Below are 14,951 nucleotides of genomic sequence, written 5' to 3'. Positions count from 1 at the left end.
CGAACCTCGAACCGGGACCTACATATTTTCGAGCGACTAATGTTCGCGCCGGAAAGACTGCACTTGTCACACGGGGCACTATAGACATCGCCAGAGACGAATTGGTGAAATATAGACGCTGCGCAGTGGTCTGTCCAATAACAATTTAGCGGGACAAAGTCGCAGGTCGTGCATAAATTAACAGTTAGGTGAAAATGTTTATTATTTGTTTGAAAAACACCATCCACATTGCTTTACCACCCTTAAAACTGTCACCTCAGCCTCCAAGGTTTTTTTTTAAACCAAAAGTCGTATTCTGGGGTTTCTTAAAATGTAGAAAGCGAATATGAACTGTGTTTTGTAGAAATAACTCTAACTCTACCTCTACCTCTACCTCTACCTCTACCTCTAACTCTACCTCTAACTCTAACTCTAACTCTACCTCTAAGTCTAACCTCTAACTCTAACTCTAACTCTACCTCTAATTCTAACTCTGAGTCTAACTCTACCTCTAACTCTACCTCTAACTCTAACTCTACCTCTAACTCTACCTCTAACTCTAAATCTACCTCTAACTCTACCTCTAACTCTACCTCTAACTCTACCTCTAACTCTACCTCTAACTCTACCTCTAAGTCTAACTCTAACTCTAACTCTACCTCTAATTCTAACTCTGAGTCTAACTCTACCTCTAACTCTACCTCTAACTCTACCTCTAACTCTACCTCTAACTCTACCTCTAACTCTACCTCTAACTCTACCTCTAAGTCTAACTCTAACTCTAACTCTAACTCTACCTCTAATTCTAACTCTGAGTCTAACTCTACCTCTAACTCTACCTCTAACTCTACCTCTAACTCTACCTCTAACTCTACCTCTAACTCTACCTCTAACTCTACCTCTAACTCTAACTCTAACTCTAACTCTAATTCTAACTCTAACTCAAACTCGAACTTTAAATTTAACTTGAACTTGAACTTGAACTTGATCTTGAACTTGAACTTTTTGTGAATGTACCTATTTTATTTTCGTGCGAATAAAGATACCTAATTGTCCTCTTCATCTTCAGAAAATACCAAACTGTCTACCTAGAGCAGCAGAAAAATGACGCACAAGCTTCGAATTGAAATGATCGTGACGTAAAGCCCCAATACAGCGCTCTGCTTTCGATAATTGCATCACGTCTGCGTGGAAACGTCCGTTTTAGCCCGTAATCGTGGTTGATCGGTCGTGTGTCTCGGTTTTATGGCAGCCGAATAAAATTAATTTCAGGCGGATATTAGATGCGCGGCGGGTGAGCTCGAAACCGAATTTCGTTCGCATTATAGCTCCGTCTAATTTAACGATCGTATTCTTTTACGAGCCCGCCTCGATGCTCCCCGTATAACTTGTGGTATGTAAATAACGTTCACGAGGAAACGGCATCCGCCATTATGTCGTGTCGAGATGAGGAGCAAAAACGAATTGCGGTTGGACGTGACTGCGTTTAATGACCGAAGGTGATATTCGGAATATAAACGAGTCACCACACACAGAGCGCGAACGAAGGGGTTGCGATCTTTGGGTGGAGGCATGGTGCTCGCAGCGAACTGAGCAGAGACACGCGCACTCGCTGAATGGGTCGAAAAATCGTCCCCTGTACAGATGAAAACGATCGCTGCTTTTAATGGCACAAATGATTGACATTTCGAGAGTCAGGAGCGATCGCCCAGGCGAGCATTTCGGAACGTTAAAAAAATCATGCGCATTCGAATGATCCGGGTATCGTTTCGAAACGCTATTGAATGTCGTGGAAGCTGTTCAATCGTTTCGGCAGAATTGCGCCCGATGACATTCGCTCGCACGGAACGCGACCATTCGATCTTCTGCCATTGAGAATGCAATGAATTTTCAATTCGTCCTGTATTTCGATGCCACAGGCAATAGAGACGGCCGGTGCGGCGGTACGGATGACGGTCCTCTTAATTTCCATCTGGGAACTTTTCATCCGACCCATACTGGGTGTAACCGATAAACAGGACAGCGATTCGCGCGGATATCGACCGCGGTTGCGGCCCAATATGCGCGGGGCTGTAAACAAGAACAGCAGAAAGCAAATTATGCATTCGAGACAGTCAATTGCAACGAAAATTGCTTCATCGTGTGCGCAGATGCTGGCGCAAACGCGTTCACCGTCAAGCAATGGTAATGGTAGCCTTTACCTAGAAAGCCAGGCTACACTTTACGCGGAGTTGGCAGCAAAGTGACGTGACAATTATAGATGCACTTTTCCTAGGCGAAGTGGGTGAGGGGGTGGCCTCCTGGCTCCTTCGATTCTAATGTCACGAGGAAAGCTGGCGCGTCGGGGATATGCATCAGCGATGAATCGGCACGGAGACGGACGTCACCGCTGAGACGTCGGCTAACCACTGGTGGTACCGTCAACAATTAATGGCCAATAACGCGGAGGTGCGAGGCGAGCCCCAATTTAGCCGCGCGACCCATAAATTTGTGAACTGCAGCGACAGGGCTGTGTGGACATCCGGTTCAGGCGCGGGGACAAGGATGGGCCATTCGAGGAGGCACTCGAGCCACTCCATCAGCTCCTTCTCGAGTAGGCTTTCGGCATCAAAGCGGCCTCGTCCCTCAAACATGCCGGTAATGGTTCAGACTCGCTCGAGTGCCGCTGCCTCTGGGAATCCCCTTGTCCTCCCCTTGTCCTCCTCGTAGGGCTTTCAAACAGACCCTTCGCCGCTCCGTGACCTACCGCCTACTCCACTGCCTTCTCTTCTCTACCCCTCGCTATCCATTGGCTTCCTGAGCTCAAGGGGGAAGGCACAGGGCGCCTCGTGGGCTTTTCAGGGCCCCTGGATGCCCTTGCTCCGATTTGCCGGCTGCAAGTACGATTGGATATGCTTTTCTTATCCAGCGAGCAACTGCGCCGTGGCCTTGGAAACGGGGGCATGTGCCCTGGCAGCGTAGCTGGGCAGCCTTATTGGTTGAAGAGAGGAACATATGGGGATGGTAACAGCATTTACATTTTTGTCATAAAAAACAGTGTTTGCAGCATAGGCAGAGCGGGGCTAGTTGAGACTTTATTCTGGTTATAATTTTTTTCGTTTTTATTTTAATTAAATACTAAATAACAAATATGCCAAAATATACTTGGATCATTCCTCTTTAATATATAGTAAGCGAAAACTTGAGAAAATACATACAAAATTAATGAGAAAATGTTATTCGGACGATCAATTTGGATGTATCAAAACTATTTACTTTTTCTCTATATAAACGAAAACTGTTAAAAAACGATTGTTAACGTCAAAGTACACTTCGTTTGTTATGAATAACTCCATTAACAGGATATGTAAATTAGCGAATCTTTATACCGAACATGTTGACTTTTTTAACGGTACATTGGCCACCTTTAAATATCGTTTGCGGACTTCGCTCGCAGTAACTTCTCCGTGCACGGTAATTCTAATTCTAATTTTAATTTTATTAGTTCACTGTTTCTATTATTTTCTTGTATTATTGTTTGTTTATTTATGTACTGGCTTTTCTTCACTTTTCTTTCCTTTCTCATTGTTTCTTTGTTAACTTTATGAATTGTTCACTGTAAACTAAAGGGTCTTTACTCGTGAATAAATAATAATAATAATAATAATAATAATAATAATAATAATAATAATAATAATACCGTGGGGTGGTGGGTGCTTAATAAATCGATTCCGGTAGTCACCATTTTCAATGTATTCTTGTTTCTTTTATAGTCAGATTCCATCATCTTAATTCCTCTTTTAATTCCGTTCAGATTTTAGAAACTTCGATTTTCTATACGTCTATCGCATCGTCGAAACGTTAACATTCTCCACCGTGTTCTCTATGGAATTCAAGCGGCTCCCCATTTGCGCGCGCCACTCGGATAAAAATGAAAATTACAGGGATAGTTTACGCTGGGAATCAATGTTACGCTTTCCACGGGATTAAAATTCTATTTGCAATTAAACGACAGTGGAGCCCCCCGTGTTTGGTCATCGATCATCTACCCTTCCGTCGAAAAAGGGCAGTTTACTGTTTCGATAAATGGAAAGAGGGTGGAAAGTACACGGTTCCCAGTTCTCGTTACATTCGTTGTAATTACGAAACACGTGGCCAATTCGTTGCATCCAGTGCTCGAAAGTAGTGACTCCATTATTGTAATTGGCCGCGGCCGCGGCGTGCGTGTAACTAAACAAATAATTACAGACAAGGAACTGCTCTCACGGATCTTGAAATTAGCCTGCCCTTGTTCTACTTGCCAAATCGATGCGCCTAAATATTTATGCGCGCACGCACGTTAAAGTAGTAAAGACAATTAAGGCGACCACTAATCGCAACTGCTGACCACGTTACCTTCTTCCATTATTAATATGAATTACCTGCTCCTGTTACATTAACGTCGATTAAAATTTTCTCTCAAGCAACCACGTGAAACTGTTTATAAGTAGTTTAAATGGACTTTCTACTATTCTACTCAATATTTTTCAGGCTACAACAAGTAGTAAGCAGCGACGCGAGTCGGGCGAAGGAGAAGAGGACAGTCTATAGACAGACACGCTGTGCAGATCAACGTTACATACCGGGACTATATAACCACAAATGTAGCGTCACGAACAGGGTGAACCGTTGTATGTTTGAAGCGAATGTGCAAGTTTTCTTGGGGAAAGTGACCTTTTTTCTGGTTCGGTTAATACTTTCCGTAATTCTCTACAGTCTATGCAGACAATTAGGTGGCCATCTCAACACATAGTACTAATTTACACCTTTCTGTTGTGTGCTATTTAATGTGATATTAATACAATGTATTCTTTGCACTAAAGGGTTTTACCCGTCGATTATAATAATAATAATAATAATAATAATTACTGTGTTAATAGTACATACCTATGTTATAAACTATATCCGCCTCTAACTTCTGATATGATCACTGTTTCGTAATATATTCCGTAACAACAACTATTTGGATTATTAAAAATTGAGTTTGCTTCGTGCGATACACTTCAATCGTTTACATTGCAACGAGTAATCTAGCTGGTCACGAGGTCCCCATGTCAAACTCCAAAATAACACGCTCCATTTCCACCTTCCACCGCCCAAAAAGCTGCAAATTTTTAAGTTTCCCAATTTACTGACCCCGCTTGCAAATAAATCGTAACGGAGGGGATTAACGGAAAAATCGCTTCGACGTTGTTAATGTATTCCCACGCCTCGCCCCCCTCCCCTGCAGCGAACTAAAAAAAAAACAGGTTGCATATTACGATAAACATTAATCATTCACAGTGCGGTAATCAGTTTAAATAATTTTCCCCGCGTCCGGATTAATTTATCGCTGCACTTTCCATGAAAAATTAGTCGGTTTATCGAAAAATACTCCGCCCGACGAAACGCCCGAAAAAGTTATGGACACGACCGAACATTTGTCTTCGGAATGTAACAGAGATCGTTGGGAAATTAACGACGGGAATGATTAACAAGAGAGACCCGCGCAAAACTTTCCCCAGCAAGCGACGCAACGGCGGAGGTGTCCGAATCAGTTCCGCGCGCGATGCTGGATGGATGATGCATTACGCGTAAGAAGAGAGGGGCGTGGGAAAAAATAGGAGAAGGGCGAAAATGGTTGCGCGTGATAAACTCGGGACGATTATGCTGCGCCACGCTCCTGCGATGCTTCCCGCGCGCACGTCTATTAATAGGAAGGGAATCAGAATCGACCTGTAGCTATTGGAATTGTTAATGAGCCAATATTTACTGACTTGAAATACCTGGAATATTAACAAGACCAACGCCATACAATGCTCTGTACCATTGGAAAATTAATGACACGGTACTTATTCATATGAATTGAAACGCATCAGTCATTTATGATTGATCTGTAGTATTCTGGACGTATCACTGACTCGTACTAGCGGCAGCATGCAATATCGATTCGTACTACTCGATATAACGTTTCCTCCTACCAGACACGCACTGCCATAAATATCAATTACGAGAATCACTTCTTTCGACGCGTGCACGTCTCAAGATCTTTTTACTTAAGCAGTTTGGATTTTATAAAATATCACCTACCTTTAAGATTTTTTTAAAGAAAATCATAAAGAAAATGAAAAATCTATAACTGAGCATTTACAATATGCAGCGGTTTTGCCATGTATTAAAAATTGACCTTGCTATAGACATTTTGATACTCAATTCTTAGGTAGAAAATTATCTACATCTTTTTCAAATGTGCACCATTCTCACAAAAAACATGCTTTAAAAAATTCCTACATATTTTTTTTTAGTAATTAGTATATAGAAATTGAAAATGTTGGATTTAGTGCTCTAGGTGCAACTGCTTTGCAGTTATCTTGTACACCAATTTGGCGCGCCCGAAAAAAGGAATCTTACATGGACCTAATAAATAAATAAATAAATAAATAAATAAACTAATAAATAAAATAAATTTCGTGTAGTTGTATAATAAATGCTTAATAGTTATAGATTTTTCGATTTCTTTACCATTTTAAAACAAAAAAATCTTAAAGATAACTGATATTTTTAGAATCTGAAGTGGGATATTAACCCCTTAACACAATAAAATCTTGCATATAATACATACAACCTAAGCTTATCACGAATAGAAATAACTTAAGGGGTAATACCTAGTCAGGGGGCTGAAAAGAGGCGAATGTTTGCGAATTTTTTTTAAAAAAAAAAGCGGAAGCATATATTTTAAAGAACATTTGGTACTTTTGTGTAGAAAATATTTACGTTTATAATAAAATTCTAATTTAATTATAAAATTACAATTTAATTATAAAATTACAATTTAATTATAAAATTACAATTTACATAATTATAAAATTACAATTTAATTATAAACGTAAATATTTTTCTACAAAAAAAAATACAAAATGTTCTTTAAAAGTTGCCATTTTAAATGCAAAAAGATTTGTACACATTTTGCTTCCACTTTTTCAAAAAAATTCACAAACAGTCGCCTCTTTTCGGCCTCCTGACTAGGTATAACCCCTTCAGGGGTTACGCCACCCTGAGACGCTCAAAACATGACGAATTTTGTTTGGCAGTTACTACGAGGTTGAAAATTATTTCTTTACTTCTTATGTGTAGATCATGTATTTTCAAATCCATGTGCTACATTGTAGGTATTTTATTAAGGAACACTAAAATCACCATGTTTTTCATTTCAGATGAATCTGGGTGTTATAATTTGGTATATCACTCAGTACTATAGTAAAGAGAGTTCTAACCCAATTTTGAGTTTTGCGTTCAATACACGTTCAGAGTGGTACGATAGACGTTCAATACGCGTTCAGAGTGGTACGATAGACGTTAAATACATGTTCAAAGTGGTACGATAGACGTTCAATACACCTATGGCGCCAGTCAAAAGTAGTATGGTGTATGGAACGTCTATAGTACTACTTTGAACGTGTATTGAACGTCTATCGTACCACTCTGAACGTGTATTTAACGTCTATCGTACCACTCTGAACGTGTATCGAACGTCTATCGTACCACTCTGAACCTGTATTGAACGTCTACCGTACCACTCTGAACGTGTATCGAACGTCTATCGTACCACTTTGAACGTGTATTGAACGCAAAACTCAAATTTAGGTTAGAAATCTCTTTACTATACTACTCCACTCACGCGTGTAACGACGGACGAGCTTCGCGGGACAACAAATAACTCGGCCATTTTTTAATATTTTTGTACAGTATTTATATAATATATGCACTAATACATGCTCTACACATAAGAAGATAATACATAATTTTCAACCACATACTATCAGTAAAAAAAATTGTCTAGTTTAGTGCTGTTTCGAGCGCCTCAGGGTGGCGTAACCCTTTAACCCTTCAACGACCACCTCAGTATCTGGCACGGACCCTAAGTTTTCCTCTAGTCGCCCACCTCCGTATTTCGTACGGACCCTCCGTTTTCCACTGGTCGCCCGGCTCCGTATCTCGTACGAACCTTAAAGCCGCATTTCCTATACCCACCGAGAAAACAGTGAAGGTTTTCTCTCCGAGGGCCCGGGGCCTCACAGTCACTTTTTCGTTTTAGGGGTCGGTCGTTGAGGGGTTAAACCACAAGATCGTGCACTTATCCTCTATCCCTCGCGACTTTATTCCACCCCGAAGGGGTTAATGCCACCCCACGCAGTTGCGACCCGACGACAAGATAGAATCGAGCAAAGTATCTGCATTGTTTTCCACAAAGAGAAGTAATCCGATGGAAATTCTTCGAGCAGCAGCGTCCGCGCCAATTAATGACACGGTGCCTTCATCCCTTTCAAGGAGGACCGCCTCCAGCGGGACGTGCAGGCTTCCAGCGGCGCGGACAACGAGCATTCGGGATTTATCGTCCCGCAGCTACACGCTCGCGAGTTCATTCGTCAAGCGAGTGAGTTACAGCAGCCAGGCTGTTACAAGCGTGAAAAAGGGGACGATGGGAGCGACGCGAAAGAAGAACACAGCGGAAATGGACGCAGTCGCGGAGTGGCGTCGCTGATTGCAGCTGCTCGCGTGCGGATTTCGGCCTCGCCGACACGTACGATCGCTCCCGTCGCGGTTGAATTATGTGCTCGATTAACCTCCAATCGATTTCATCCGCGTCGAATGCGACGAGTCCAGCGAGGGAAATAATGATTCCCAGTTTATAAGCCGGTCCGACTCGTTCTTTTTCGCGCGACAACTCTTCGCAAGCGAGTACACTCTCTGCTTAGCGTCCACCCAGTGCCAAGGCACGATTCACGAGCAACCCACCATTCAACTGCTGAAGTGAACGAACATCGTCGCTTACAGGGAAAAACCTGTGTCGAATTTCCATCGCAAAAAAATGTCACTTTGCGAGACAAAACATCTAACACACGGTTAGTTAGTAAAGAAACAGCATCGCTATGCCATTCAAGAGTTCTGTAGCGGAGGCAAGCTGGGGTCTCATGTTAGGAGAGGTCGCCACTTTGCTTTACCCTATTAAAGCCGGCTGCATGTACGAATATCGGGTAATTTTCATGGAGCCATTTTATCGCGCGGCGATATTTCCGCTCTCCGCCGGTATTCATCGGGGAATTTGATATTAATTCGATGGAAATTGATCGTGTACGGGTGCTCCGGCTTTCTTTTTTAATCACGTGTCGGGTACGAATGTTGGCCGCGAATAACTCGAATTTCGTCCCGTGGATTTGCGATATTGCGAAATCTCGTCTCTGTGGGGAAATTCGGGAGTAATTTTTCCCTGTAAATTGCCCTGTATCTGCCACCCATTTGCGACAAATGAAAAACGACAAACAGGTCGACCTTTTGAGGGTTGGCTCCGCCGTTTCATTGTAAATTGTGGCGCATACCGTTCCTGTAGCCTCAGCCTCGTACCATTTTGAATTCCCTAGATAGATCACAAGCACTCTCTGAATTAGATTAGACGATCGACGCCGGTGATGGCGAAATCGATCAAGGTCGAGACGGTGGACCGTAAGTGAGAGTGCGCGACAGTCTTCCGCGGTCCGCGGGCGCTCGTGGAAATTGGGTCGCGCGCAGAGAGAGTTTGCTCGCTGCGAGGACGTGCGGGGGGCGGTTAATTGGGTCATCGTCGCGTAGCGTTTAACGAATGTTTAATTTGTCTCGTTACGGAGCCGGCCTCGTGATTAATTTCGATTAACTGCGTCGCCAGGCTGGTGGACGCGCGAGCCTCGTTACGCTCCGAGCGCTGTCAACGAGTCATCGGTGGGGCTCGTCAGGGCTGATCTTCAGGATCCAAACACTGTCCCCGTTTCGTTCGCGACTGGCTCGCAGGTGGAGATGTTTCAGGATCCAGCGATTACCTCGCGCGTGATTAGCTCGTTGAGGATCGATCTTTTGGTTTAACGACTGTTTGTCCGACTATTCGCCATTAACTCGTTAGCGGCCAGAGACCCGCAAGCTTTTTCCGCTCCCCTCGCGGTTAGATCGCGAGGATCCGATTGTCGCTACTTGTCGTTAATTAATTTTAGGATTTCAAGCACTGAAATTGCGTTGACTCTGCACGGGGTGAAAGTAATTTGAAAGATATAGGGGAACAGAGCGGTGGCAGGGTGGATAATGTTAGGGGCGCTCGCTGGATAAAAAGAAGGCTTGAAGCGATTCGTCGTGTTTAAAAATAAAAGCAAGCGGAGATTGGATTCACTTTTCAAAGGGGAAAATGAAATAGAGACCGCGGGGATATGCGACCTATTTTCCTTTCGCCGGTTAAAAGCGATCCAGTCGAAACGGAAGCTCGCGTTAATTCGTAATTACAGATTGAAACTTTTAACGCAAATGGTCGGTATTGGTTTTATGAGAGATTCAAAGATTCGCGAGAAAAATTATTTTAAACAGTTCTAAAACCGGAATATCTAATTCTCGCCGTGTTTCCATTCTCTTCTCTACTTCTTCGTCGCCCCATTACGCAGAGCTAACGCAAAGCTCGGCGCAGGGGGCGCCACCAGCGCAGGTACCTTTGTCGACTGTTGATTTCAGAATAAAAAAAACAACGAAGGGAGAAAATTATAAAATTCAGAAAATGTTTGAACATTTTTTATGCTAAAGTGGACTTCTGTCTTTTTTCTTTTACCAGGTTTGGCGTCCTTTTAATCTAAAAGCTGCAAATTTATTTTTTATCTCCACATAATTAATAATAGTTAATAATAGTAACAATAATAATTATAGATAAATGCACTGGTTATAGGTATAGAAATTAAGAAGTAAAATAATATAATTCAACCGCACCTAAAACACCGATGACAAGTGGCACACGCGCTAGTGGCGCCACGGGTGGGGAAAGGTTGCAGTCACCTTTCCCGTTAAGAACTTATGATATTTTTCTAGAAATCGTTCGCAGATTCTACTCACTTCAGCGGGAAAAGCGTAGTTATTGATGCGATGCTCCGAGCCGTGATCGTTATCCAGCCCATAATGAATATAGATCTCTTCGAATTGATAGTGATAGGCCAACGGTCCACCCGTTATATTCACTCGCACCTTCGCCTCTCGGTCCGCTCTGAATACCAGGAATTGACCGGTGTTGTGCAAATTTCCCGAAACCTGAAAACGAAATTCATTAAAGCTTCTCCTGTGCTCGCCGCATGGTTATGAAAATAAATTACGCAACACAGGGGACGCGGAATATGCTCTCTTATATCGAGTTCGTACCAAGAGAAGTCGATCGCACGATTAAAAATTACTGTTCTCTTACAACAAAGTCGAGGAAAGAAGACTCGTTTCATATCCTCGATTTATTTTTTAACGAAGAGAACGATGCTTCTGTCGAGAATTGTAACACAGGCATAACGCAGTATTCCGAATATAATGTTAAATCGGCTTGAGCTTAATGGAATGCGTTTGCAGTATTGATACCATGTCACGACGTTTCCCTGACGGGAAATTGGAATGTGCGTTAATTGGGTGAAATCGCGAGAGAAATATATAATCGAGAATTTCGACAGCAAGCCTCGCGGATACAGGTGTCTGGTTTCATTATTGGCGCCGAAATTAGAAATAATGATTTTCGGTATTTGCGGATCGTGTTTCGATGGTTCGATGGACAGAGCAGAAAATCTACTGGCCGGACGAATGCATGGAGAAACGGGAGAGGCTATTTCAATCGGTATAAAGAATTATGGAGGAGTTTTTGATATTTCAAATTGCTGATTAAAGGAATTTTTTAGTAAAAATTTTTGCCTTGCCGCATTTTATTCGCGAAAGCTATGTAATGTGGCCTTAATTTTTTTTTTATGAAAGTTTGTATATTAAAATTATATTTAAAGTTTTATTTAAAGTTTGTATTACCTAGTTTTAGTACAATGTCTTAAGAGATTATAAAAAAATAAAAATGAATGGAAAAACCTGAATAAATTTTAATATATTAATTAATCTTCTAGACCCCTCACAGAAAAACATAGGCGGATGGCGGGGTGTGTAACTTTGGAACGGTGGCACAGAAATCAAATTTAATTCTATTTTTATAAACTATATAAGTATAGTTTCCGCACCACGTACCGATTTTTTAAATAAATTATTTCTGTACAAATAGTGTCCTTTAGAAGAAATTGTTTCGAAAATCCACAAATAAGATGGACAGTTTACCGAGTGTTTTTAAAAAAATTTGTTTCACGTCAAAACGAATAAGTGAAAAATTTAGTTTCACCGATTCTCTTCAAAATTACAGCATTTGTCGATAACCTTGCAAAAACAGAGTATACTAAATTTCAACGGCCTATGTCAAATAGTTTCCGAAATATTTAATGTTAAATTTTCAAAAATTGAAACAAAATCAGCTGACGCGTCATCGCTTAAACTGTAATATCTCGGTTATTTCCTAAGATAATACCACCGTCTTGGGTTCATTTTGAAGCTGAAAGAATGCTTTTTCAAACCGTATATAGCCAAATGCTGTAGTTTTGAAGAGAATCGGCGAAACTAAATTTTTCACCTATTCGTTTTGACGTGGAATAGCTCGTACGTGCGACGGAAACTACACTCATGAAGTTATGAAAAAAAATTGATTTCGGAGTTGTTCCATAGTTACACACCCCGCCATCCGCCTACGTTTTTTGTGAGGGGTTTAGAAGATTAATTAATGTATTAAAATTTATGCATGTTCTTTTATTCATTTTTCTTTTACAGCCTCTTCAGACATTGTACTAAATGTACGTAATGAAAGTTTTTTTTTTATTAAAACTGTAAATTATTGCTGAAATTTTTGTGAAAAAAAAATGGCTTAATTTACCGGCCGCCACAGTGGTGCCTCCCCCTTAAAAACTTTACCTTTCGTCTGATCCTAACGCACTTACGATTAGTCGTTATTTGCCTCTTCAGTCCACCGCGGTGTTGCGGAAGTGAAGCCACTTAGAGCCGTTTTGTAAACGGTCGAACGGTGCGCGGAAAAAGGAAAACACCGATACACCGGATATAATTAAAATAGCGTAACTCTATTAAGTCCTGCGCGGAACGCAATTATCCCGTATTACGCTTTCCGCGCAAATCATTTTCATTTAAATCACCGTTATTCCCGAGAAATTTCAATCTATAGCCACGTCCATTAAATTACAATCTCGCCCATAAAATTCCACGGGCGCACTTGTAGCCCCCCCCCCCCCCCCCGCCAAAAATCAATAGGTCATTAAATTATCCACGATGAATTTTCTTCGATCGGTTTTACCCGCGGGTGTCATGTTCCTCTAATTTTTCGTTAACTATTTAGCCGGGCGTTGATTACCATACGGCAATCACCGTGCAACGTTTCATTAAACTTCGCCACAAGGAATTGATCGTTTTGTAGGGAATTATTGAATATTTCACGAGGGCTTGATAAATAAATGCACACTTTTCGAATTTCCATTAAGTGTATTAGGCAGTCGTTTCTGCCGAAAACGAAGCACTTCCTTTTCAATTAATTGGAAAGAAATAAATTGAAGCAGAGGCTTGTTCTTTGACGTAATGTTTATTAACATGACAAGCTTTAAAACAACATGTTTGTTAAGCCAAAATTATGCGTTATAGATGACGCTACTGATGGATCATTAAAGAGGTTTTTCAAAAAGTTTCTTTTGTTTTGCAGTGATTTTGACGAAACGAAACGACATTCAGTGACGTGTATCTAGATTTTACTTGACAATACCTCTGGTTCTGCACTGAACCTACAAGAGAAGCAAACTTATGAAAATTGCAAGCTGGATTTTTCTAAAAACTGTGTTTTTCGTTGGGCAAATATGAGGTTTCAGTTTCTTTTCATAAGGAATAAGAGTTTTTATTAACTACAATTTAGGTTCAGGCCGAAACTACACATTTCATGAACATGCTCGAATTTAATTCGAATCGATTGGAACCTCCGTTATCGAGTTATGCAAAACAAAAGAAACTCTTTTAAAAAGCCTCTTTAATAATATTTTTGACTAACCAAACATGTTCTTTTAAACCTTACGATGTTAGTAAACATTGTGTCAAAGAACAAGTCGCAGCTTCAATTTACTTCATTTGCAATTAATTAAGAAAGGAATGCTTCATTTTCATCGCATTGAAATAAAATCAGACCAGCTAAGTGGAATTGGACCGTACCTAGTCAGACGGTGTTGAAACCGAATCACATATTTGGCACGTTCCATCAAAGCACCCGAACCCAGTACCTGTTCAAACAAAAATACTCGCGATGCGTTCGAACCCATCGCTACCTTCTGTCAAACAATGTCCAACTCCAACTATACAAGTCTCGGGCCACTAAAATAAGTACTAGGGGGCACCTTTCCTAAAAACGACTGCTGGAAGATCTCCCAAAGTCGATTCTTTCTTCGACCCCGGGATAATTCCTCGAGGAGAGGCACGAGGCCGTCAGGGAACGAGGCGAGCGTGTTTCGGGAGCTGGGAGCAAGAAAGGGCGTGAACTCCACCGCGGCGGATAATTGATTAGGCATTTAATTGGACGGAATAGCAAGGGCAGAGACACTGTGCGCGCCGTGTCGCGGCACGGAGCTCCGAGCGCAAGACGAGGCCGGGAAGTCCATTTTCTTGTACGTCTCGTGAAGCTGAATTATGGCGTCATCAGATAGAAATAATGAGGTAACCTCGGCCGTGGAACCAGCCGCGGGCGACGCGTCGGCAAAAGTCGACCAGGGTAAGGGGAGAGATGACTTATTATTTTGCAATAGATTTCCGCCATCCAGCCAGCTCCGGCCCCCGCCCGCGTGCCCTCGGATGCCATTTTATCCACCTTTCGCCCCGGTTCCCATTAACTTCGCGCCGTCGTTTCTGTTTCATCGCGCTTGTTTAGCGCCCTCACCCCCGCGCCGCCGCCGTTGCGGAACAGTTTTCAATTCCTGACGTTTCCGCTTGTAAATTTCGAAGGAGCTCCGCGGGCTTGAAATATCGGCCCCGGGGCGAAAAATCGCGGAGCAGTTTTCTGATAAACGGGGACACGTATTTCTCGTTTCGCCTGG

General features: G+C 42.0%; 1 protein-coding gene across 3 annotated transcripts in view; it reads right to left on the bottom strand.

The window, feature by feature from the left end:
• Carpa (Carbonic anhydrase-related protein A) overlaps positions 1-14,951 on the bottom strand; it is a 236,133-nt gene that overhangs the window by 42,897 nt on the left and 178,285 nt on the right. For all 3 annotated transcript variants that reach the window (XM_076813867.1, XM_076813868.1, XM_076813869.1), the window contains exon 4: positions 10,873-11,064. In XM_076813867.1, the coding sequence (XP_076669982.1) occupies positions 10,873-11,064 (192 nt within the window). The remainder of the gene's footprint in view (positions 1-10,872; positions 11,065-14,951) is intronic.

This window comes from Andrena cerasifolii, chromosome 6 (assembly GCF_050908995.1).
Source record: "Andrena cerasifolii isolate SP2316 chromosome 6, iyAndCera1_principal, whole genome shotgun sequence".
Classification (NCBI taxonomy): domain Eukaryota; kingdom Metazoa; phylum Arthropoda; class Insecta; order Hymenoptera; family Andrenidae; genus Andrena; species Andrena cerasifolii.
This window is presented reverse-complemented; position numbering and strand designations above follow the sequence as displayed.